At 42.0% G+C, this 26,909-nt stretch overlaps 1 protein-coding gene across 1 annotated transcript in view; it reads left to right on the top strand.

The window, feature by feature from the left end:
* LOC134351147 (uncharacterized) overlaps positions 1-26,909 on the top strand; it is an 88,261-nt gene that overhangs the window by 20,336 nt on the left and 41,016 nt on the right. The window contains exon 3 of the mRNA XM_063057262.1: positions 1,549-1,644. Coding sequence (XP_062913332.1) covers positions 1,549-1,644 — 96 coding nt within the window. The remainder of the gene's footprint in view (positions 1-1,548; positions 1,645-26,909) is intronic.

Here is a 26,909-nt window from a genome sequence, read left to right as displayed (position 1 = left end):
TGTTTAGGATTGGTGCAAGTGGGTGCAAAATGGGCACTAACACAGTGTGCTGCAGTATCTGTTTCTGTGGAAAATGACTCCACGGCTCCATGATATGCCCACTGTTCCTGAATGGCAGGTGCCAAATGGTTTCTTCCTCTTCCTGGTTCCCATGACTAGTTTACATTTTCCATTCATTTCCTTATTGCTGATGCTCTTAAAGGAAAACAAGTTTCTTGTTTGCAGCAACTATTTCTTCATATATTTTGATGTTACATGGTTTTCATCTGCCTGAGATTAACAGAACTAAAAAATGTGTACATTTTCCATTAACTCAAGTTTTGTGTCTCAGAGGTTGTACTTTTAGGGGTATGAAATTTTTAAAATACAGAACCCTTGCCAACTGCTGAACAATATCCACAGCCAACTTGCTCCTGCTAACAATATTGGTGATCGGTGCTATCACTATGCCTCGGGACCTGGATGGATGTTTCTAGGAAACACCCCATGTTTCTGTATTCACTCTTTGCACCATATCAACCAACTCTAAAGCAAAATAAATCCATCCATGCTCAATTTATAACTAAAAGCACAAACTGAGTGGTGTAAGGGACTTCTGTGGAGAAGTGATAACTGAGGGTAAATCATATTTACATGTAGGACATTTAAATTTATTTGTAGGAAGTGGTCTTTGTGGCTACATTGTGCAAAAGTAGACTTTATATATATAAAAAATTAACTGTTGGTTCCAATTGTTTCGAACCTTCGGGTTCATGTCCCTCTCCGTTTTCCCCCTTTTTATTCGTATTCATGATCATTGCAGTAGGCACTTTCCAGTAGCAACATTATGCTAGCCTCAATACTGGAAGAGTTGAGTTGTTACAGGCACTACACGTTAACATGCTACCAGTGAACCGATTCAATCTTGAATTCTGGTGCTGTCACTGAGGAATCTACACATTCTCCCTGTGACCCTGTGGGTTCCCCTGGTGCTCCATTTTCCTTCTAGACCCCAAAGAGCAGGTTATTTGGCCATTGTCCATAGTGCACTGGTGAATAGAAGTATGTGTGGAAGTTGTTGGGAATATGAGGAAAATAGATTACAAGAGGAACGGGGCAGCTCTGTGACCTGTCATAAACTCAATGTCATAAGGAGAAATGGATCATTGACCTTGGTCAAAGCAGCAAATCTGAACTCTGGTCTTGCATTCCTTACTTTGCCTAGTTTAATGAAGAACAGATCAGGGATGTAGGTACTGGGAAGCGCAGTCCAGATCTGCAGTCATCCAGTGGACCATCAAAAGCTTTACAACTTTAATAAAACTGAAGTTCCTATAATAATGTCATTTTTTAATCGATGTTTCAAATGAAATTTTGAGCCTAGTCTTATGTGTTTAATCTTCTTAAGAACTTAAGCTTAATTAAGGTAGTAGAACTGTTTCCAAATTGCAAAAAGTGAGATTTTGTGATCTTTACAGCATTCTCTTAAAGGGAGTTAAATGATCACAGCTTGAAGTTTAAATTAACAAACAGTTAACCGGATTTATCATTCATTCACATTCTTTGCAGAGTGAGCTTCCAGGATTGCCGTCCTTGCAACATACAAACCATGCCAAGAGCAAACAAAAGAAAGTGCATGAAGAATCTGAGCAAATGTTTCCCAAGGTAGGTGCCAAACCCACAGGCCCACTACCTCCATTTAGCTGTGTTTTTCAGTAGCAGATACACCGCCCAGTGTTAGAATTAATACTCCTTTTCCTCTCCAGCTAATTAATTGCTGTCGCCTAAAGTGCGCAGGTGCTAGAAACTCTGCTTGCCATGCCTTTTCACAACTCACAGGAGGGAGGTTGATGCTCATTGTGAATAAGGAACATCTAATGTGAGGCATTCCTCTCTGCACTCATGATAGAAAGACCATTAACACGTTGCATTCTGACCTAAAGTAATACATTTGCAAAACCCAAAAGCAAACAACAGAAAATCTGAAGGGCGATGAAAAATCACTATCTTGGGCAGTTTGCAGCATCATTGAACTAAGTGAGCATTCTGGGATGGATGGGTTTATTTGAGTACACTTTCTCACATGCTACTGTCAAAGTCAACTCATTCCTTCAGAAGCTGGGTTACATTGGAGCCTGTAGAGGAGTCGGTAAACAAAGTGTGGGCCTGGCTGTCAGTGCAACGGCAAGATGCATTGCTCACTGGCCAGCTACAGTGACAGTTCAGAAGTCAGCCTGGATACATTTTGCAATAAATATACAGTGGAGATTTATAGGAAAGCTAGGCTAGAATCACCTGTCAAAAAACAAATCCAAGCCATGCATTTTTCAGCTGCCTTTGCAATAAGTAAAAGCTGGAAAGAGCAAAAGAAGGCATTTGTACTAATTACTCTTGAGTTGTATGCTTTGATTAAGTCATTCCACATTTAGGTGTTCAACTGGTGTTGGGAAGGCATAGATAAGTGAACCAGAGCTGAGCCACATATCCCTTATACTCAAAATTTATCCTCTTTCAAGTAGCCTGAAGTGTTTACACCCTTTAGTGCATTTCTTTCATTAAAGCCAAAATGCTAAAATGTTATATACAGTATATGAAAGTGATAAGGTATCCAGCAGACCAAAATGTTTCGAAAGGTTTTGCCTGATCTATCGAGTATTCACTGGATTTCTGATTATATTTCAGATTTCCAGAACCTACCTTTTTATTTTACTTTTACTTTAAATTGATATTTTCTGGCATCTCCTCCGATGGTAGAGGCATCAAAAACAAGAGGGCATTGATTTATTGTAAGAGATAGGAGACTTAAAATGGACCTTCAGTTTATAATAGCACTACTAAAGTCAGGTGACAGCTTCCTGGCTGTTCAAAAGGCAAGAAATTTGACTAAAAACATTATTAATAACACTTTTTCTGAGGTACATTGTGGTAAATTATCACCACAAACAATGAAGAGGTGAGCGAAGGCAAAGCTGACTAGATGGATGGGCCGTAGTGGCACATTGCAAAGCCTGAGTCAGAGCAGGTGTTGGAATGAGCAATTCAGAGAATAGTTGAGCCAGAGGAGTTTCGATGCCTGTCCACCTGAACCAGGAACGAGGTTGGATCAGCACTGAGCCAATTTGGAAAGGTCAAGAATGACTTTGGGCTGGGCTGTGAGATATAGACCCAGAGCTTATCACTGCAGCAGGGCCTGGGTCCTAGTGTGGGACACAACCCGGTGTTCGGATGATTTAAATGCTGGCCTAGATAGATGAGAAAGGCAGGGCTTTGGAACCAGGGACAAGGGTCAGACTGATTCTGCTCACTCTTGCAAAAGTTTACTACACTCTCTGTGGTGCTTTGTGTCTGCGAGCTTCGCAATGATTTGCCCCACTATATGATGAACTGAGACCGAGGTTATGGGCCTACTCCAGCTGCTCTGGGATTCGGGTCTATGGAGTCAAGTTGGTTCTGGATGCTGTTGCTTGCTTTTATTGTTTGCATGATTTGTGTTTTTTTCCTTTTTCTACATGCATTGGGTGTTTTTTTTGGGTTCTTTCGGGTTTCTTGCTTTGTGGCTGCCTGTAAGCAGACAAATATCAAGGTTGTAATATTTACACATACTTTGAAAATAAATGTACTTTGAACTTTCGCACTTTGAAGGATTTACTCAAAGAGCGGTTGATTTCTGGAATTGAGGAGGTGGCAGAGTCAGATACAATTCTGACATTTAAGAGGCATTTCGAATTTCGAATTTAAAATTAATTTAGATCTTACATCCATCTCAAAACGTGAGGGAGTAAAAATCTTTGCATTATGATTCCGTTGCAATGTACAGACATGTGAATTTAAAAATCTAATGGCTTGTAGAAAGAAGCTGTCCCGTAGCCCTGGCTTTAATCCTGCAGTAGCATTTACCAGACGGAAGCAGCTGAAACAGTTTATGGTTGGGGTGACTGGTGTCCCCAATGATCCTTCAGGCCTTTTTTCTGCACTTGCTGCTATAAATGTCCTCAATGGAGGGAGGTTCACATCCATAGATGTGCTGGGCTGTCGGTACCACTCTCTGCAGTGCCCAGCGATCAAGATTGGTGCAGTGCACCCATACCAGCCGGTCAGTATGCTCTCAATGGTGCCCCTGTAGAAGGTCTTGAGGATTTGGGGGCCCATGCCAAACTTACCAGTCGCCTGAGGTGGAAGAGACGCTGTTGTGCTTTTCTTGTGCCACAAAGCTGTGTATGCAGTCCAGGTGAGATCATCGGTGACAATGGTCCTAACGCAGGCAAATGGAATTAGTGTAGATGGCAACAATCGGCATGGAGTTGATGAGCCAAAGGGCCCATTTCTGTGATTTGTAGCTCTGTGATGAAATCTAAGATGTCTGGAAGGATTAGTCACTTATGTAATTTAATCATATCAAATTTGGTGAAGTTCATTCATTAACACTTTTCTAGTATAGTGTTGTTTTTTGTGGGGGATGCTGACATCTGTACCTCAAGGACAGTATTTTTATGGGGGAGCTGAAAGAATCAAAGGAAATCCTCATTTCTAACCATCTTAAGCACTGTACAGTATGTGACTTTTCTGACTCCCAATGCATTTACCTCTGTTACTTGAGAGGCATTTTTCTTTTATTTTTGGCATGTACTGCCTGCGTGCGTGCTAGTCTGTGAGTGTGCTTGCATGCGTCCGTGCGTGCGTCCGTGATGATGTCATTTTTTCTCATAGCTTTTACAGGGCGCGGAGCGAGAGAGAGACTGTGCGACTCCTCACACAGACATTTTCGCAGTATTTTTCCCTTTATTTTACAAGGTCGAGTTGTGATCTCGACACTCAACCTGGCACGGATGGAAAGCATACTCCAGCGCGGGGCGGACCCGACTGGTTTCAAACCCGGGAACCTCTGCTCCCGGGTCTGGTTGCAATGTCATTGCGCCACCAGCCGGCCCCGTGAGGCATTTTTCAAATCCAGCTGCACTCAGAAATTGAATAACCAGAGAGTGCAGCACAGACCAAAGTCAGTCCAGACGGGGTTCAAGCCAGGGAGAATGTTACATGTTAATGCTACTGCAGTGCAACACCTCACCTTCTCGGCCCGAAATGTCGACTGTACCTCTTCCTAGAGATGCTGCCTGGCCTGCTGCGTTCACCAGCAACTTTTATGTGTGTTACCTCTCCTTCAACAAGCTTCCCATCGGAATGAGTGTAATTTTTCTCTTGTGCCATTGAACCTTAAAGGAATATTTATCTGTTGTGACTTATGCATTATTTATTTGAATGCTTGGCATTACCTCTGCGCTGTCACACCTTTTAAAGCGTCAGGCACCCTTTAATGCATTTCCCCGATCTACCCCCGATGGCCCTCAACCCATAAATTCATTGTTTCTTTTTCCCTATCAGAAGGTGTCAGTTTGAAACTTGATGTAAAATTCAATCTTATTGTGGTCTTTGAGCTCTTTTACAACAAATTTACCAACTGACCTTTTCTCACAAAACTAGGTCTAAGCAGCCTGCTTCCTAATCAGTTCCTCAACATTGATATTAATTTGGCCGGGCCAACCTGAATGCAAATTAAAGCCCCTCATGTTTGCTTTGTAACCCCTTAATTTCACCAGTTACACCATACCCTACATCAGAACTAGTATTCTGTAGATTATAAACAAGGGAGTATGGACAGCTTATCTTTATTTTGAAGGATCCATTGTGACATTTAAATTCTCTTCTGTTGAGTTTTGATCATCTTCCTCTTTGGTTAGTTTCCGTTTACTGTGCATTGTATCCCTGGTATGAGGGCAGGAATACAACCTTACTCTTGGCCTTTGCCAGTGTGGAACAGCAGTGAAGAGGCCTGTCAGGTCCCTCACTTTATGCTATGCAGTTTGCCTTTCTTCTGTGTGCAAGGGCAGATGACTAAGATTTCCGTGACATGCAATTGAGGGTGTGCTCTCACTGGTAGTCTGCAACATTTAGATCCAAGCCATATTCATTAGTTATGCAACACCATTATTTAGATAGCATGAGTTACCATTTAGTCAATTATAATTTGGTGTTTTCTCTAATTGAAACTGCAGCCCAGCCATGTCCCCAGGTCTGTCTGTATTGAATCTGCAAGTGCATAACGAAAGCCGTTTGAAAGCAATGATCGCTTCAACACCATCTAACATAGGGATAATTTCAGACTGCATTTGCTACTTTGAATTCTGTCTCGGCTATCTTAAAAGGAACAGATGAGTTTAACCTTGCAATTTGAAAATGTTGGTTGGGGTAAGCATTGTCATTAAACTAGCTTAACGTGAAGGCCAGCACCTACCTCTGCCTCCTTGTGATGGCATGGGGCATTTTCTGAATGTGAAGGTCTCATCTTCAAACAAGCTGCCATTGTCAAATGCTCAGTGGGAGGGGTAGAGAACAGAAGACTTATCAAAAAATACTGACACCTTCCCATGATGATTCACTGTAATTTTATGGGCTGCGAGGAGGCAACTTTGACACCAATCATTTAAAGAGCAGCCAACAGCTGCAGAATGGGGAGGGGGTTGGGGTGTAGTGGGTGGTGGTGGAAACAGGAAAGTGAGCTGGGGAGGAAGAAAAGATCATGAAGATTCACTTTTACCTTTGATGTTTACAATAGGCTGAGTCTTTTCTACTTCCTTTTTGTAATTAGCTGTTTTAGGTACTTTGACAACCTGACCACCTACTTAAACAACATTCCTCCAAAAATTCTTTCCTATTTACTTTTTTTCTAATTATTACTTTTGCAATGGAAGAGCTATAAGGTTAAGATTAGGATTTCAGTTTTTTGCACTGTGGGTTGTGAAATGATTCTAGGACCAAAACATTTGTTTCCTTTACCCACAACAGTAGTGTGTTTGTAAGGTGATTATTATTTTTCAGGGTAAGAACTGAAGTAGGAAAAGAGGTTTCCTGTCGAGAAAGATCGAGATATTTTCATTCCAGCCCTTGCTCCATTTGAGTATTGCCAACTTGCAAGGAGTACATGTGCAGGGGAACAAAGTGAAGCTCACTGCAGCCTCTGTGCAGAACTTGGGAAGGACCACAATCCAAATTTTGCAGATGCAGTGTTTAAAATAAAGCATTAATATGGTCGATATATTGTAAGGGAATATACTGATTTATTTGGTGTAGTGAATGAAAGTAAGAGCATGAGCTGATTGATTTACCTTTGGGAAATTTATATTTCCCAAAAATGTAAATTTCCAATTATACAAGAGTTCAGCAACTCTGGTATTCAAGAGAGTCAACCACATTGAAGAATATTCTTGCCTTCGGAATGTAAGATGTTTTACAGAGTGAGGGTCAGTAGATTAAAGTCCGAAGTTCAAAGTAAAATTTTATTATCAGGGTACATAATGTCACCACATACAACCCTGAGATTCTTTTCCTGCAGGCATACTTAGCAAATCTATAGAATAGTAACTATAAACAGGATCAATGTGCAACAAACTACAAATGCAAATATAAATAAATAGCAATAAATAATGAGCATGAAGCAACAAGGTAAAGAGTTCTTAAAGTGAGACCATTGGCCTTGGGAACACCAGAACCAGAATGAGTGCAGTTATCCCCTTTTGTTCAAGAGCCTGATGATTGAGGGGTAGTAACTGTTTCTGAACCTGGTGGTGAGAGTCCTGAGGTAGTACCATCAAAGTGGTTTTAGTATTGCTAAATGGTAGTGATCAGGGTTGAGTCAGTTTCTTCAAGAAACAAATGATTGAAGGAAGGTAGCTGTTCTTGAACGTGGTGGTGTGGGTCTCCTGGGTTGTCTATTCCCTGCCCAATGGTAACTATGAAAAGATGACATGGCTGGATGGTGGGAGTCTTTGATGATGGATGTTACCTTCTTGGGGCAGTACTTCCTGCAGATACAACCGGGGGGGGGGGGAATGAGCCCATGATGTGATTTAACCCAAGGTTTGTGCACTGCTCTTTTAAGAATCAAGCGACATGCCTCCTTATGAATCACTGCTCTGCGTAGCTGACAGGAGCCACAGTTGTTCAAATACATTCAAGACAATATTCACGTGCTGCTGATGATACTCAGATGTGTGTATTGAGAGTGCATGTACTGTAAATTTGTACTGTAAAGGAAAATCTAAGCAGCATGAGAAGTGTAAAAAAAAACTTAATTTATGCTAGAAACTCTGGAAGGCTTGTCAATCAATAACATCAAAATACGACCTCAATGTATTGTAACGAAATAATCTGTGTGAATGGTGTGCAAGACGATTTTTTTTACTGCACCTCAGTATGTATGACAATAATAAACCAATTTAATAGTTTACATCTTTTAAAAATCTGAACTTCAGAACGAGATGTCAAACTTACTGTAATGTAACAGAGTGAAATGCATAATAGCAAAACACAATTTAAGTGAACAGCAGTAACACGTAGGAGAGAGGAAATACAGACAACCAGGTCACTTTCCACTGCTTTACACTTTTGCAAAATGTCAGGACTTCCCCAACAGGCTTTTATGCAACAGAGGTGGATGTGGAAGCAAGATTACAGTTTTCAATGGCCTTAGCATTTGCTTTATGCAGATTTTGAAGCAATTTGAGTAACACTCACCAGCGCAGCAAATATTAACATTGTTACCAAAGAAAGGAAAGAGTAGTTGTGTATGTAGCAGTGTTGATTATTTGAGCAATCTCTTCCCTCCAATGAATTGTCCATTTGTTGAGGAAATTGTGCTAGTCACTGAAATGGCTTTCACCTGAGAAAAGGAAGCAGATGACAAACTCATTCAATCCAGTCTAGTGGCTTATGGTTTTACTTCCTGTGTGTTCATTGGTTGTTACTGAAACTGGGCTCAGTTTGTACTGATCAGCTTAGTTCCTCTGAGGCAAAAGCCCAGTGGCAGTAATAAGGTAAGCTTGCACTGCGTTCAGCAATTTCATCAGCAGTGCACAGTTTGGCAGAAGTCACAATAGTAGTGATAATCAGGTGACTATTAGATGTGGACTGGACTCAGATTCAATCTGCATCTGTTTGCTAACAGGGTATAATCGGTATTGGTATGGTTTATTATTGTCGTGTACTGAGGGACAGTGAAAAGCGTGTCTTGTGTACAGTCAGTGCAGTGCAGTGCAGATAAACAATAAGGTATAAGATCATAATGATGTAGATTGTGAGGCCAAAAATCCATCTTGTATCATACAGGAGGTCTGTTTAAGAGTCTGTTAACAGGGGGATAGAAGCTGTTCCTGTTTTCAGGCTTTTGCATCTTCTGGCTGATGGGAGAAGTGAGGGAGAGAAAGAATTCCCAGGTAGGTGGGCATTCTTTCTTCTTTACTGAGACAGTAAGATAGACAGAGTCCTTAGTGGGGAGGCTGGTTCTGCTGACTTGCTGAGCTGTGTCTAGAATTTTCTGTGGTTTCTTCTGGTCAAGTGCACAGCAGTTCTGTTACCAAGCCATATTCATCCAGATGGAATGCTTTCTATGGTTCGTTAATAAAAATTGGTAAAAGTCTACAGGAACTTGCCAAACTTCTTTAGCTTGTTGAGGAAGTGGAGGTGTTGGTGAACTTTCTTGGCTAATACATCAGCACAGTTCGACCAGGACAGGTTAGTGGTAATGTTCACAGCTACTAACTTAAGACTCTCAAATCTTTCCATCTCTACGTCATTTATGTAGACAGGAGCATGTGCACTGCCCCCCCCCCACACACACACACACACACACACACACACACACACACACTTTCTGCAGTCAATGACCAGTTCCTTTGTTTCGTTGACATTGAGGGAAAATTTGTTCTTATGACACCATAATGATTTATTACTTATATCTTGATCAGCATCATCAAAGCCAAAAATATTTTTGAAATAGATTTGAATAGGTTAGCCCAAGCCCAGCAGGTTCTAAAGGTGCCTACTTTTATTGGAATTATCAGAGCTCATTAGCTCCCCCAACCTAGTTCCCACCCATGTGTTCATTCATCCATAAACTGTGGACTTGCTTGAGAAATCTGTTCTATTCTCACAGAAAAAATATAAAGAAGATGTGGAATTCACAGTACAGAGAGAAACTTGGTGTATTCGGGCACCATGGTAATTTCAGCTAATAGTCTGTCTTCTCTTTGGAAAAACCTTATTAGGCCCGGCTACTGATGCCACTTGCAGCACCCAGCTACAAAGAATTAATTGATGAATTAATTCAATATGAAGCCAGGGCTTAATCTGAAACCTTTTGATGTGTTAGTGTTTTACAAGGTGATGATGTAAATGAATGAGCTTGGTGGGGCCTGAATCCCTTACTTCCTGGAATCAGTGATCAAGTCTTCCATTGAACTGGCCATTCAGAAAATCTCTTTTTCTTCTATATTTTGGTAGGTGTATAATGGTCCTTACTGTGAAAATAAGGTTTTACTCTGTCATAACCAACAGTAAAACATTTACTGAACAATTAGGAGAGAACGTGGACAGTGACGACAATGGAGGAGTGCAGTATTTTCTTCCCTGAATTAGGGACCCCAATGACTATTAAAGATTCTGGGATTTTCTTATCAATTTCCTGGTGTTTACAAAGTCAAACTAAAATGTATTATCAAAGTATGTATATGTTACCATGTATTACCTTTAGATTTATTTTCTTGCACCAAGGAACTTAAGAATTACAATAGAATTTTTGAAAAACTACACATAAACAAAGACTGACAAGCAACCATTGTGCCAAAGAAGACAAATTATTGAAATAAAAAAAACAATGAGAACATGGGTTGTGGAACCAGTTCAGAGTAGTGGTGATTGAAGCTATCCATGCCAGTTCAGGAGCCTGATGGTTCTAGGGTAATAACTGACCCTGAACTTGATTGTGTGGGATGCAAGGCTCCTGCACTTCCTTCCCAGTGGTAGTAGCAAGAAAAGAGCAGGGCCTGGATGGTGAGGACCTTGATGATAAACCCCGAGCCAGATTAAAAAGATTATGATGTCGAGGCTGAGGGCAAAGGACAAACTATTGTTCAAGATTCAAGATTGTTTAATGTCATTTTCAGTACACAACTATAAAGGAGACAAAATAATTGTTACTCTGCATCTGATGCGGAACAAAAAATTAACCCAATAATAATTTTAAAAAACTATAAATACAAAAATTGCTATTGGAAACTTGGAAGTAGGGGGTAAATACTGACAGGTGCTTTTGTAGCAGGAAGTTTCCACAAATCTCATTGCCTGGCCCCTTGCTTGTATGTGGCATATACTAATGATTTGGATCTGAATATGGGATGGGATTGGGAATGATAAAGCTATTTAGAGATAAAGCAAAATCAGTCTACAGTAAGGAGGAAACACTTTGACTTCAGGAGGATATCAATGAACTGGTGACTTAGGCAGAAAAGTGTTGAATCAAATTTAATGCAAAGATGTATGAAGGAAATGCTGTTCAAAGTAAAATTATTATCAAAGTACATATATATCACCGTATACAACCTTGATTTGTTTTCTTGTGGGTACACTCAGTAAATCCAAGAACCACAATAGAATCAATGCAAGACTGCATCCAACAGGTGGACAAGCACCCACCGTACAAAAGACAGCAACCTGTGCAAATACAAAAGAGAGGAAATAATAATAAACATCAAGAACATGAGATGAAGAGTCCTTAAAAGTGAGTCGATAGGTTGTTGGAACAGTTCAGTGATGAGGCAAGTGAAATTGAATGAAGTTATCCCCACTAGTTCAAGAGCCTGTTGATTGAGGGGTATTCATTGCTCCTGAACCTGTTGGTGTGGGTGCTGAGGCTCCTGTTCCATCATATGATCTGGGAGAAATAGGAACATTTGGACCATCAAGTCTGCTCTGCCATTTCAATTTTCCTTGCAGCCCCAGTCTCCTGCCTTCTTCCCATATCCCTTCTTGCCCCAATCAATCTATCAATGGCTGCCTTAAATATACATAAAGACTTGGCCTCTACAGCTGCACGTGGCAAATAATTCCACAGTTTCGCACACCACTTCTTCATGACAGCAGTGAGAGAGACCATAACCTGGGTGGTGGGGGTCCCTGACGATGGATGCTGCATTCTCTGTGTACATGTGCTTAATGGAGAGGAGAGCTATATCACTGATGGACTGGACCGTATCCACTGCTTTTTTGAGAATTTTCCATTCAAGGGAATTAGTATTTCCTTACCAGCTTGTGATACAGCCAAATCCTCAAACCTCTAAAGATGTAGAAGCACTACCATGCTTTCTTCGTAACTGCACCAAGACAAGTCCTCTGAAATGATAACAACAAGGAATTTAAAGTTGCTCACCCCCTCCATCTCCACCAGCAGTATAGCAGGGGAGATGCAGAAAGGCAACAATTAAGGGTAGTAAATAAGACAACATTGAGAGATGTGATGGACTGAAGGACGCTGGGGTGTATGTCCAAAAGGCAGTAAGGGGAGCAGGACGTTCAATAGGATGGTTAAAAAGCCCGCAGTTCTGAGAGGGTGGTAGAGCTTGAAGCCTGTATTACATTTTATAAACTGTCTTGTGTATCTGAAGGGCTGTGATCTACAGGCTCTGAATGATGTGTCAGAAAGTGGGATTAGGTTGGGTCACCTTTTGTCTTAAGACTGGCACAAACATCGTGCAATTAAACTGCCTGATGTATTGTAATTCTTTGCTGAGTGTAGAATAAGTTAGACAATTCAGAGGAAATAATAAGCCCAGAAAGAAAGGACGTTTCCTACGGCACCTTTCACAACCTCAGGTTTGCAATGAATGAGAATTTTGAAATGTATCACTATTATAACATCACCAAGAATTTGGCCACTCTGTAAATAGTGTACCCTCACAAACTGCAAGGTAATTGATGGAGTCCAGGTAATCAGTTGGTTGAGGGAAAAATATTGCCTTAGGGCAATGAGGAAACCCTTCTCTTCTTCCAAACTGGCATCAAAGGATCCTTTGCATCCACCTGAGTTTGATAGCTCATCTGAGAGCCAACACGCATCACTGATAAGGCAGTGGCCCTCCAGAACGTACTTGAGTGTCGTACTTGTTGTGTTCAAATCTCATGCTAGACTGGAATGCTGTCCCAGCTGATTTATGATGCAGAGTGATCACTGTTGTGCCATGACTAAAGTGCTGGATGGGGTTGTAGAATTTCTCAGGGACATGAACAAAAAGTAACCAGGGAAAACAAAAACATATTTTAATAGTATTCTGCAGGATATAGTGAAGATGTGGATGGAGAAATGACAGATGGAGTTTAATCCGGCCAAATCTGAGGCATGGCACTTTGAGAAATAAAATATAAAAGGGCAGTACATTGCTAATGGCAAATCTCTTGACAATCTCAATGCAGCGGGATCTTGGATCCAGGTCCATAGCTCCCTGAAAGTGGCTGCACAGGTTAACGGAGTGGTAAAGAAGACTGAAGACATGCTGGCCATTATTAGTTGAGGCATGGAGCTCAAGAGTTGGGAAGTTATATTGCAGCTTTATAAATTTCTAGTTAGGCTACATTTGGACTATTGCATTCAAATTTTGGTCATGCCATGAAAGGAAGGACGTGGAGGTCGACAGAAGTTTATAAGATTATGTGAAGCATAAACATAGTGGACCTCTGGTACCTTTCTCACAGGCTTGGAATGTCTATACTAGAGGGCATGCACTTAAGGTCAGAGGGGAAGAGTTCTTTACACAGGTTGGTGGATACCTAGAATGTATGGCCAGGAGTAGTGGTGGAGTCAAGTACAAGAAGAGTCATTAAAGAGGCTCTTAGATTTGCACATGAATGTGTGGGGAGTAGAGAGATATGGACATAGTATAGGCAGAGGGATTAGTTTAGGTAAGCATTTAATTACCGTATTACTGAGTTTAGCACAAAATTATAGGCCAAAGGGCCTGTTCCTGTGCTGTTGTTCTCTGCTCTAGTACAAAGGGGACCTGTAACCTGTCCACAGTATCGATTCCTGTGAGTGTCTTGTGATTCCCGTGAGTGTCCCATGACTTTGTTACCTGTTAGCATCACATGTCCCACTGGTATAGGAAGGGGGACCGCCGATTGTTGGGAGTTGCTTTGTTGGGGAGTCGCAGTCGGTGGTTACGCAATCCTAGAAGGAGAGAGAGAGTGAAGATTGCAGGCTTCGAATGAACCCAAAGGATCGGGGTTAATCAGCAGCATTCGGTGCATTTCAGGTGTGACTGACACCGGGTATAATCCATACGTGGCACGCACTTTTGTTAACCCTTACATGGTTTGGGTGTTGTGTGGTGACCACTTCGGCGAAAGGTCAGTTACTTTGAGAAAACTCACTCTTTGTAATCTCTTAGGAAAAGGTACTTCTCGGCTGGGATTGGTGTCAACGGTTTCTTCGTTTCTTCAAGAATCACCTCATTGCTGCTTTGGGAAGTCTCTCGTCTCACTTATTTCATGAATCACTTGGACTTCTTAAACTACCACTTTAAGACTGTGCTTGAGTAAGATCTGTTGAGAATTGTCTCTAAGTTCGACTGTTTGATAGTTATAGACGCATAACACTGTTAACTTCCGTTTAAGTTAGTCGTTTGTTTAGTTTTCTATGTTTTTGAGTAGAAGTTAATAAATTTTGTTGTTTATCTATAAAAACCAAACTTCATTCCATATCTACTGCTGCTGGTATGTAACGTAAAAATTGGAGGCTCATCCGGAGCAAACAAGATTTAGAGCTTATTGATTGTTTACTTATCGATCTGATTGGGGAAAGGGAAATAGCCGATTCCTTTTGTTTGATTGGTTTGTGTGTGGTGATCAGCAGCAATGGATGTTGGGGACTTTCTGGAATCACCAACCCCTACAGCATTAGAGAAAGTGAAAAAAGGTGAGACGCTGGAAATTGCTAAAGAACTGAAGCTTACAGGGATAATGACGGCTACAACAAAACCAGTGATTCAGAGGAAAATAGCTGAGTACTATATAGCTACGAAAGTGTTTGATGAAGACGTGTTAGAGAAGTTTCCTGTAAGTAAACTTTAGATGCAGCTACAACTGGAACAAATGAAATTAGAGAGATTTAAAGTAGAGGTGGTGGAAAGGGAAAGAGATAAAGAGAGAGAAGCTGCAGCAAAACAGAGGCAGTTTGATGCTAGAGAAGCAGACAAACAGAGGGAGTTTGAGCTAGCGATAGAGAGATTAAGGCTTGAGAAGCAAGCTGGTTCGAGGAAGCCAGTTGTACCATTTGTTGCTAGTCAGGAAGTTAAATTGGTTCCTCCATTTAATGAGGCAGAAGTTGATAAATACGTCCAGCATTTTGAAAAAGTTGCTCAGAGTTCACAGTGGCCGAAAGAGGGCTGGCTTGTCCTTTTACAAAGTGTAATTAAAGGTAAAGCACAACAGGTTTATACAGCCTTAACCGGTGAACAGGCAGCTGATTACGTTACCGTGAAGCAGGTTATACTTAAAGCTTATGAATTGGTTCCAGAAGCTTATAGACAAAGATTTAGGTGTCTGAAGAAATCTGTGAACCAGACTTACATGGAATTTGCCTATGACAAATCTGTGTGTTTTGATGGTGAACACCTAAAAATGTAATGGAGGTTATGACAACTTGAAAGAGTTGATTTTAATTGAGGAATTTAAAAGGTGCATTCCTAATGACATAAAGGCATATTTCGATGAGAAGGACACTGCCACGTTGCAAGACTCTGCTAAATTAGCAGATGAGTTTGCTCTAACCCACAAGAATAAGTTTACTCCAAGTAAAACTTTCCAGAAGAATAGCATGGATAGTCAGGGTAAACCGGAAATTAAATTGGAAGCTAGTGATAAAGGTAAGGATGAAGGGAAGCAAGTGAAGGAAAAACATTTTGGTCCACTTTGTCACTATTGTAGGAAATCTGGTCATGTTATGGCTAACTGTTTCCATTTGAAGAAGAAGGAAAAGGAGGTAGTTCCAGATGCTTGTGTGGAACACTTTGAAACACCCATAAACCCACAGAGTTCGGGACATTCAAAGGAAGATCTGTCAAGGTCTGACCGAGTTAGGAAGGGATTTGATCATTTTATGTCAGAGGGATTTGTTTCCGTGAATGAAGGGTCCACCCAAGTACCCGTAAAAATTCTTTGGGATACTGGGGCACTTATGTCACTTATGTTAGATAGTGTTCTAGATTTCAGTGATGAGACTGCCACTGGTGAGGTAAATCTTATACAAGGTATTGGGGGCCATCTTATGTACCTCTGTACCTCTGCACAAAGTAGTTTTAAAGTCAGGGTTAGTTACAGGACATGTTAAAATAGGACTATGTCCCAGTTTACTGGTGGATGGTGTCTCTTTGTTGTTAGGGAATGACTTAGGTGGAAAAGTTGTTCCTGCAGTGCAGCTGACAACTAAGCCAATCCCTGATGACCCAAAGATGGATTCTAACATGTATCCCTCCTGTGCAGTAACCCGACCTATGGCCAAAAAGTCTGACAAGGCAGATGGTTCTGTGCAGCCTGGGTCTGCTACCCATGACAGTTCAAATTGGGAGTCAGATCTTTATGATTTGTCAGTAACTTTCCTACCTTCCTTGTTTGATCAAGATCTTTGTAGTAAGTCTGACCATAAAGATTTGTCTCTGTCTAGGAAGGAGTTTATAGTGGAGCAGAGCAGAGACTCTGAGATTGCCACTTTAAGAGGAAAAGCTCTCGCAGATAATGAGATTGAGAAGGTGCCAGTAGGGTATTATTTCAAGTGTGGAGTGTTAATAAGGAAGTGGAGATCACCTGAGATTCCTGCAAGTGAGGATTGGGCAGTTGTTCATTGGGTAGTAGTTCCTAAGGTCTACAGGAATGAGATTTTAACCTTGGCTCATAGTATGCCATTGGGTGGCCATCTTGGTGTGAATAAAACTTTGAGCAAGGTTTTTAAACACTTCTTCTGGCCTGGTTTGAGGAAAGATGTGGCGACATTTTGCCGAACTTGTCACACTTGTTAGGTTGTGGGTAAACCTAATCAAGTCACCCCAGTGGCCCCATTGCAACTTATTCCTGCATCTGGTGAACTGTTTTCAAAAGTTATTGTGAATTGTGTTGGCCCATTGCCAAAGACTAAAGCTGGCCATCAATATTTGCTGACCATCATATGTACAGCATCTACGTTTCCAGAAGCAATACCTCTCAGGAACATAAAAGCTAAAACTGTGTCAAAGGCTCTATTAAAGTTTTTTTTTTACTCTATTTGGGTTGCCTAAAGAAATTCAGTCTGATCAAGGAAGTAACTTTATGTCTGGATTATTCCAGCAGGTAGTTTATAAACTGGGAGCCAAGCAGCTTACATCATCTGCGTACCATCCAGAATCACAAGGGGCCTTAGAAAGGTTCCATTCTATCCTCAAAACCATGGTTAGGATGTTTTGTGTTGAAAATGAGAAGGATTGGGATGAGGGAGTTCATTTGCTTTTGTTTGCAGTAGGGGAGTCAGTGCAGGAGTCCCTAGGCTTTAGTTCCTTTGAACTTGTGTTTGGGCACAGAGTCCGAGGACCTTTGGCATTGTTAAAAGAACAGTGTGTTAACAAAGAACTACATACTAATTTGCTGGATTATGTCTTAAAATTTAAGGAGAGATTGCAAAATGCTTGCAGCTTAGCAAGGGAAAATTTAAAATCTGCTCAGGAAAGAATGAAAACTTGGTATGACAAGAAAGCAAGAATGAGGTTATTCAAGCCAGGGGATAGGTATTGGTTCTTTTCCCTATGCAAACGAACCATTTGTAAGCTAAATGTCATGGTCCTTACAAGATTATATCTAAAGTTAATAATGTGGACTATGTGGTAAAAGCACCAGATCGACAAAGGCCAACGCAACTTTGTCATGTAAACATGATAAAACCATATTATGAAAAACAGTCCACAGCTATGACTGTTGTGTCAATAACAATGAGTCTGACCTCACTGGGAACTTGGTAGTTGATCCACCTGAGGCTTATTTTAAACCGAACATTATTTCTGCCAGTAAACAACAGGAATTCTGCAGATGCTGGAAATTCAAGCAACATACATCAAAGTTGCTGGTGAACGCAGCAGGCCAAGCAGCATCTATAGGAAGAGGCGCAGTCGACGTTTCAGGCCGAGACCCTTCGTCAGGACTAACTGAAGGAAGAGTGAGTAAGGGATTTGAAAGCTGGAAGGGGAGGGGGAGATGCAAAATGATAGGAGAAGACAGGAGGGGGAGGGATAGAGCCGAGAGCTGGACAGGTGATAGGCAAAAGGGGATACGAGAGGATCATGGGACAGGAGGCCTAGGGAGAAAGACGGGGGGGGGTGACCCAGAGGATGGGCAAGAGGTATATTCAGAGGGACAGAGGGAGAAAAAGGAGAGTGAGAGAAAGAATGTGTGCATAAAAATGAGTAACAGCTGGGGTACGAGGGGGAGGTGGGGCCTAGCGGAAGTTAGAGAAGTCAATGTTCATGCCATCAGGTTGGAGGCTACCCAGACGGAATATAAGGTGTTGTTCCTCCAACCTGAGTGTGGCCTCATCTTTACAGTAGAGGAGGCCGTGGATAGACATGTCAGAATGGGAATGGGATGTGGAATTAAAATGTGTGGCCACTGGGAGATCCTGCTTTCTCTGGCGGACAGAGCGTAGATGTTCAGCAAAGCGGTCTCCCAGTCTGCGTCGGGTCTCACCAATATATAAAAGGCCACATCGGGAGCACCGGACGCAGTATATCACCCCAGTCGACTCACAGGTGAAGTGATGCCTCACCTGGAAGGACTGTTTGGGGCCCTGAATGGTGGTAAGGGAGGAAGTGTAAGGGCATGTGTAGCACTTGTTCCGCTTACACGGATAAGTGCCAGGAGGGAGATCAGTGGGGAGGGATGGGGGGGACGAATGGACAAGGGAGTTGTGTAGGGAGCGATCCCTGCGGAATGCAGAGAGAGGGGGGGAGGGAAAGATGTGCTTAGTGGTGGGATCCCGTTGGAGGTGGCGGAAGTTACGGAGAATAATATGTTGGACCCGGAGGCTGGTGGGGTGGTAGGTGAGGACCAGGGGAACCCTATTCCTAGTGGGGTGGTGGGAGGATGGAGTGAGAGCAGATGTACGTGAAATGGAGGAGATGCGTTTAAGAGCAGAGTTGATAGTGGAGGAAGGGAAGCCCCTTTCTTTAAAAAATGAAGACATCTCCCTTGTCCTAGAATGAAAAGCCTCATCCTGAGAGCAGATGCGGCGGAGACGGAGGAATTGCGAGAAGGGGATGGCATTTTTGCAAGAGATAGGGTGAGAAGAGGAATAGTCCAGATAGCTGTGAGAGTCAGTAGGCTTATAGTAGATATCAGTGGATAAGCTGTCTCCAGAGACAGAGACAGAAAGATCTAGAAAGGGGAGGGAGGTGTCAGAAATAGACCAGGTAAACTTGAGGGCAGGGTGAAAGTTGGAGGCAAAGTTAATAAAGTCAACGAGTTCTGCATGCGTGCAGGAAGCAGCGCCAATGCAGTCGTCGATATAGCGAAGGAAAAGTGGGGGACAGATACCAGAATAGGCACGGAACATAGATTGTTCCACAAACCCAACAAAAAGGCAGGCATAGCTAGGACCCATACGGGTGCCCATAGCTACACCTTTAGTTTGGAGGAAATGGGAGGAGCAAAAGGAGAAATTATTAAGAGTAAGGACTAATTCCGCTAGACGGAGCAGAGTGGTGGTAGAGGGGAACTGATTAGGTCTGGAATCCAAAAAGAAGCGTAGAGCTTTGAGACCTTCCTGATGGGGGATGGAAGTATATAAGGACTGGACATCCATGGTGAAAATAAAGCGGTGGGGTCCACCACTAAGCACATCTTTCCCTCCCCCCCTCTCTCTGCATTCCGCAGGGATCGCTCCCTACACAACTCCCTTGTCCATTCGTCCCCCCCATCCCTCCCCACTGATCTCCCTCCTGGCACTTATCCGTGTAAGCGGAACAAGTGCTACACATGCCCTTACACTTCCTCCCTTACCACCATTCAGGGCCCCAAACAGTCCTTCCAGGTGAGGCATCACTTCACCTGTGAGTCGACTGGGGTGATATACTGCGTCCGGTGCTCCCGATGTGGCCTTTTATATATTGGTGAGACCCGACGCAGACTGGGAGACCGCTTTGCTGAACATCTACGCTCTGTCCGCCAGAGAAAGCAGGATCTCCCAGTGGCCACACATTTTAATTCCACATCCCATTCCCATTCTGACATGTCTATCCACGGCCTCCTCTACTGTAAAGATGAGGCCACACTCAGGTTGGAGGAACAACACCTTATATTCCGTCTGGGTAGCCTCCAACCTGATGGCATGAACATTGACTTCTCTAACTTCCGCTAGGCCCCACCTCCCCCTCGTACCCCAGCTGTTACTCATTTTTATGCACACATTCTTTCTCTCACTCTCCTTTTTCTCCCTCTGTCCCTCTGAATATACCTCTTGCCCATCCTCTGGGTCACCCCCCCCGTCTTTCTCCCTAGGCCTCCTGTCCCATGATCCTCTCGTATCCCCTTTTGCCTATCACCTGTCCAGCTCTCGGCTCTATCCCTCCCCCTCCTGTCTTCTCCTATCATTTTGCATCTCCCCCTCCCCTTCCAGCTTTCAAATCCCTTACTCACTCTTCCTTCAGTTAGTCCTGACGAAGGGTCTCGGCCTGAAACGTCGACTGCGCCTCTTCCTATAGATGCTGCTTGGCCTGCTGCGTTCACCAGCAACTTTGATGTATGTTGCTATTATTTCTGCCAGACTCAAATTCGACAATTTTGGAAAATATTGATAAGAAATTGGCTCATCTACAGCCACAGCAGCGGCAGCAAATGAAGCAGTTAATTATGAAATTTAGGGATTTGTTTCCAGACTTCCCAAAAAGAACCACAGTAGCCTCACATAATGTAGATGTTGGAAACGCCAAACCCATAAAGCAACATCGATATTGAATGAACATGGAAAAATGTACACTTGCTGAACAAGAAATTAAGTATATGTTAGAAAATGATATTATTAGACCTTCTACTACGGATTGGAGTTCACCTTATGTCATGGTGCCTAAACCAGATGGTAGTATTTGGTTTTGTACTGATTACAGAAAGGTGAATGCTGTAATAAAAACCGATGCCTATCCAATCCCTAGGGTAGATGATTATGGGGACAAGGTTAGAAAAACTAAGTTTCTTACAAAGATTGATCTGTTAAAAGGGTATTGGTGTGTTCCATTGACGGATAAAGGTAGAGAAATTTCTGCATTTGTAACGCCATCTGGGTTATATGAATACAATGTTCTGCCAATTGGAATGAAGAATGCTCCAGGAACCTTCCAGAGAATGATTAATTCTGTAATTCAAGGGTTAAAACATACAGATGCCTATATTGATGATTTAGTCACAGGGAATGACACTTGGGAAGCACATATCTCTGCAGTGGAAAAGCTGTTTGAAAGGCTTTCAGAAACCAACCTAGCTAAACTTAGCTAGAAGTGAATTTGGTCATGCCACTGTGACCTATCTTGATTACGTTGTGGGTCAAGGCAGGTTGGCCCCTGTTCAGGCAAAAGTTCAGGCATTTTTGGAGGTTTCCACTCCAACCGGTAGAAAGGCTCTCAGAAGATTCTTGGGAAGGTAGGATATTACTGCAAGTTCTGTAAGAACTTTGCCAAGATTGCCCTTCCATTAACTAACCTCCTGAAGAAAGGTGAGAAGTTTGTTTGGAAAGAGCCTTGTCAGGAGGCATTTGATAAATTGAAAGCTATCCTATGTCACCACTCTGTGTTCAGGTCACCTGACTTTGCAAAGCCATTTTCCCTAGCTGTGGATGCCAGTGACGAGGCTGCAGGAGCAGTGATACTACAAAGGGATAATTATGATGTTGACCATCCTGTGGTTTACTTTTCCAAGAAATTTAATGGGCATCAAAGAAATTATTCAACCATAGAAAAGGAATTATTATCCCTTATTTTGGCTCTGCAATATTTGGATGTGTATGTTGGCTCAATTCAGAAACCACTTGTGGTTTACAGCAATCATAATCCATTGGTAGTTTTGAGTATACTGAAAAACAAAAATAGAAGGTTGCTGAATTGGAGTTTAATTTTACAGGAATATGATCTCTTAATAACTCACATTAAAGGCAAAGATAATGTATTCAGATGTTGAATTTTTTTTATCAATGGAGTGGAATTTTGATATTTGTGTACACTCCTGTCATATGTTACATTAGTTTGTAGAGTGCTGTATGATAACTGTATGTGTAGTTGGCATCTTGTAAATTTTATGTATTTGTGTATTTTGTGAAGTGTAGTTAAAATTTTGCTCTTGATAAATCAAAATTTTCTTTTCTTGGGTGGAGATGTTACCTGTCCACAGTATCGATTCCGTGAGTGTCCCGTGGCGTTACCTGTGAGCGTCACATGATGGCATATCCCACTGGTATAAAAAGGGGGACTGCCGATTGTTGGGAGTTGCTTTGTTGGGGAGTCGCAGTCGGTGGTTACGCAATCCTAGAAGGAGAGAGAGACTGGAGATTGCAGGCTTCGAATGAACCCAAAGGATCGGGGTTAATCAGCAGCATTCGGTGCATTTCGGGTGTGACTGACACTGGGTATAATCCATACGTGGCACGCACTTTTATTAACCCTTACATGGTTTGGGTGTTGTGTGGTGACCACTTCGGCGAAAGGTCAGTTACTTTGAAAAAACTCACTCCTTGTAATCTCTTAGGAAAAGGTACTTCTCAGCTGGGATTGGTGTCAACGGTTTCTTCATTTCTTCAAGAATCGCCTCATTGCTGCTTTGGGAAGTCTCTCGTCTCACTTATTTCATGAATCACTTGGACTTCTTGAACTACCACTTTAAGACTGTGCTTGAGTAAGATCTGTTGAGAATTGTCTCTAAGTTCGACTGTTTGATAGTTATAGACGCATAACACTGTTAACTTCCATTTAAGTTAGTCGTTTGTTTAGTTTTCTATGTTTTTGAGTAGAAGTTAATAAATTTTGTTGTTTTTCTATAAAAACCCAACTTAATTTCATATCTATTGCTGCTGGTACATAACAGACCAATAGTAACCAGTGAATGGGCAGACTGTAGTGCTATGGGTAGGACTGGGTAGGTTGAATATGAATAAGGAAAGGAGCTGTCCAGTTTATCTGGAATATGCTACTTCATGAATCATAAGTAGGTTTGTTAAGAGTAGATTAGTACAAAATATTTACACAAGCTGGAGGATTGGTGAGCTAATGGCACACATTTAAAGTCATTGGCAAAAAATGCAATGGGAAAGATGGTAGGTTGTCATGATGGGACCATGTCACTGAAAGATGGTAGAATCAGATTCAACAGTAAAATTCAGAGTGAGTGGGGGATGCAAGGGGAGTGGGTATTTGGACAGCTCTTTCAAAGAACTGGCACAGGCTTGACAGAAGTCCTCCTGTAGTGTATGATTCTATAATCTTTACAAAAAAAAATCTTTTATGTGCTTCGAGCACAAAGGGAGAGTCCCCAAATATCCAAAATATTCAAGCTCAGAGATTGGAAGGTGCTCATATTCAGTGAGATGTGATGTCCATGAACATGAATCACTGAAATTTAATATGCAGACTCAGCAAGCAATCAACAAAGCAGAGTAACACACACAAAATGCTGGAGGAACTCAGCTGATCAGGCAGACTCAGTGGAGAGGAATTGAGCCCAGGTCCTTCATCAGGATGATGAGAGGCATTTATCAGTAGCTGGTACCTTTTTATGTTGACCTTCATTGCAATGGGATTTGAGAAAAGGAGCCACAACAAATACATTGGTCATTGGTGAGTAAACATCTAGAATATTATGTACAGGTCTGGCCTTCCTACCTGACGAAGGATATACTTGCAAGAGTGGGAGTACAGCAAAGTTTTATCAGAGAAATTCATGGGTTGGCAGGTTAGGTAAACATAGGAGACTGTAAGTAGACCACACCTACGCTCATTTGAATTTAGAAGAATAAATAGTGATCTCATTGAAAATACTTGCTGAGCTTGAATCAAGGATTCAAACAGCACTGTTTCAAAATAAGGTGTCAACCATTCAGGACAGAGATGAGAAAATATGTTTTCATCCATAGGATAGTAAATTTGTGGAATTATTTTTGGAGGCAAAGTATACAGTATTTCAAGATGGATATTGATAGACCTCAATATTAAGGGAATGAGTGGATTTAGTGAAAGTACAGGAAAGTGATAATAAGTGAAAGGTCACAATGAAGACAGGGAAGACATGAAGGGCCGAATGACATGCTACTGCTAATGTTCTTGCTTGTGTTCTAACGTTTTTATGAGTATATTTGGGGAAAAAAAGCAACATCAGAGGTAAAAGTATTGCAAGGAGGAACATGTTTACATGGCAAGTTTTTATGTTCGAGGAAAACTGGAGGAAAGTAATTTTAGAAAAGGAATTTTTCATATACTTAAACAGTTTTCAGTCTTTAGGAAGACTTGAAGAAATTGAGAACTTTCTGGAGAAGAGACGGCAGAGTGAGCTGAATAACATCTTGCGCTGGATAATATTCTTGCTAGAAAGAGTACAGAAGAGATTCACCAGGATATACTGTATGTCTGAAGGAGATTTGTGGGACAAGTTTTCTTTTACATACAAAGTGTTAGGTGTCCTGGAATGGGTTGTCAAGGGTAATGTTTAATGGACTTTTAGGAAAGCATAGAATGGAGGGACATGGATCTTGTGCAGGCAGAAGAGATTTGGAGTATTTTAACATCATGTTTGGCACTGTCATCGTGGGCTGAAGGGCATGATCCTGAGCTGTGCCACTCTGTTCTATAAAATATTTGCCATGCTCCCAACTTCCCTCAGTCAAAGTTGCCAAGCATTTCAGAATGTTTCTTGGCACTATGGGGGATCTCGGGCAAGGAACTGTGCAGTACAGTGAAAATATTAATGATAAATTTGTGATCAGGGTAATAGTTTTTAACATATTGTCTTGGAGATTGTTTGTAACTCCTTATCTAACAACTTTGAAAGCACTTCTCAAAGTCTAACAACACACATCAAAGTTGCTGGTGAATGCAGCAGACCAGGCAGCATCTCTAGGAAGAGATACAGTCGACGTTTCGGGCCGAGACCCTTCGTCAGGATTAACTGAAGGAAGAGCTAGTAAGAGATTTGAAAGTGGGAGGGGGAGGGGGAGATCCAAAATGATAGGAGAAGACAGGAGGGGGAGGGATGGAGCCAAGAGCTGGACAGGTGATTGGCAAAAGGGATATGAGAGGATCATAGGACAGGAGGCCCAGGGAGAAAGAAAAGGGGGAGGGGGGGAAACCCAGAGGATGGGCAAGGGGTATAGTCAGAGGGACAGAGGGAGAAAAAGGAGAGAGAGAGAAAGAATGTGTGTATATAAATAAATAATGGAGGGGTACGAGGGGGAGGTGGGGCATTAGCAGAAGTTAGAGAAGTCAATGTTCATGCCATCAGATTGGAAGCTACCCAGATGGAATATAAGGTGTTGTTTCTCCAACCTGAGTGTGGCTTCATCTTTACAGTAGAGGAGGCCGTGGATAGACATATCAGAATGGGAATGGGATGTGAAATTAAAATGTGTGGCCACTGGGAGATCCTGCTTTCTCTGGCAGATAGAGCGTATGTGTTCAGCAAAATGATCTCTCAGTCTGCGTCGGGTCTCACCAATATATAGAAGGCCATATCGGGAGCACTGGACGCAGTATATCACCCCAGCTGACTCACAGGTGAAGTGTCGCCTCACCTGGAAGGACCGTCTGGGGCCTTGAATGGTGGTAAGGGAGGAAGTGTAAGGGCATGTGTAGCACTTGTTCCGCTTTCAAGGATAAGTGCCAGGAGGGAGATCAGTGGGGAGGGATGGGTGGGGGGATGGGATGGGATTAGACTCTCAAAGTCTAAATGCTTCTTCACAGATAATGTTTGTCTTGGTTCAGATGATACAATGCTAGGCAGGTCTCAGGAGACCAGGAGAGGCATTAATTTCCTCAGTGAGTCTTTTCGTACTGTAGCTGCACAGGATGGTCTCTAAAGGTTTTCACTGGATAAGTTAGTTGCACAGCAGGCTTAGTATTCTCTGACTGTTTTTATATCTGCTGTACACTAATTTACCAGCTCTAATGAACAGTTTGAAAAGGCTGCTTGGTGATCATTTTGCCATAATCAGATTTGCCCAGTGCCTTCCCGTTAAGCTGTCTAATACGGAAGATTGATGAAGGGTCTCAACCTGAAACATCGATTCATTTTGATGGATGCTACCTGACTTGCTGAGTTCCCACAGCATTTGTGTGTGTTGCTCTGGAATTTCAGCATATGAAGAATCTTTTGTGTTTAAAACAGACTATTATCACAGTTTCTCCTTGTAATATTATGCAGCACTATTCATACTATTAAGTAAGATATTTTTATTTATTTGTATTAGTTTACACATTTACACCTCTTCAGCCTAGGCTGCCTTTCCTCAATTCTCTATCTTTGCATTATTACTCACCAAGCAAAGCACCACACAAATAGTGTAAATTCCAAACTTGAGTCAGGAAAGCCGAGAGTAGGTTTTTAATTTTGCCTTGTGATACTCATTGGTGTTTCTTTCATGAATCCATATGGTCAAGGACAAGATGGGACTTTAACAAGCAGACTCCCAAGCTTGTAGCAAGCAGCCAGAACAAGGAATGAAAGGCAGACGAATACTGCTCTTTATCATGGTAATAGTAATTAGTATGTTGTGAAGAAAGGGTCTAGACAATAGACTGAGTTACACTGACCACTACAGTATAAACTGCTTCCTGCTCCAAGGAGTCACTATGCACTTTTACTGAGGTAACACATACACAAAGCTGGGAATTACAAAGGTCAGCAACTGTTCTCACAGCATCAAAGACACCAGACTACGCCTCCTTTTGCTCTGTGAAGCACTTTTCAATGCATACTTTGAGATACTGTAAATCAGGGGTGGCCAACCTTTTACATTCCATGCGTCAATTTTTTCACTCACGAGTTCAGATGCACCATACAACTCTTGT

Source organism: Mobula hypostoma, chromosome 8 (assembly GCF_963921235.1).
Source record: "Mobula hypostoma chromosome 8, sMobHyp1.1, whole genome shotgun sequence".
Lineage (NCBI taxonomy): Eukaryota > Metazoa > Chordata > Chondrichthyes > Myliobatiformes > Myliobatidae > Mobula > Mobula hypostoma.
The sequence above is the reverse complement of the archived record's forward strand: the minus strand, read 5'-3'. Positions and strand labels throughout refer to the sequence as shown.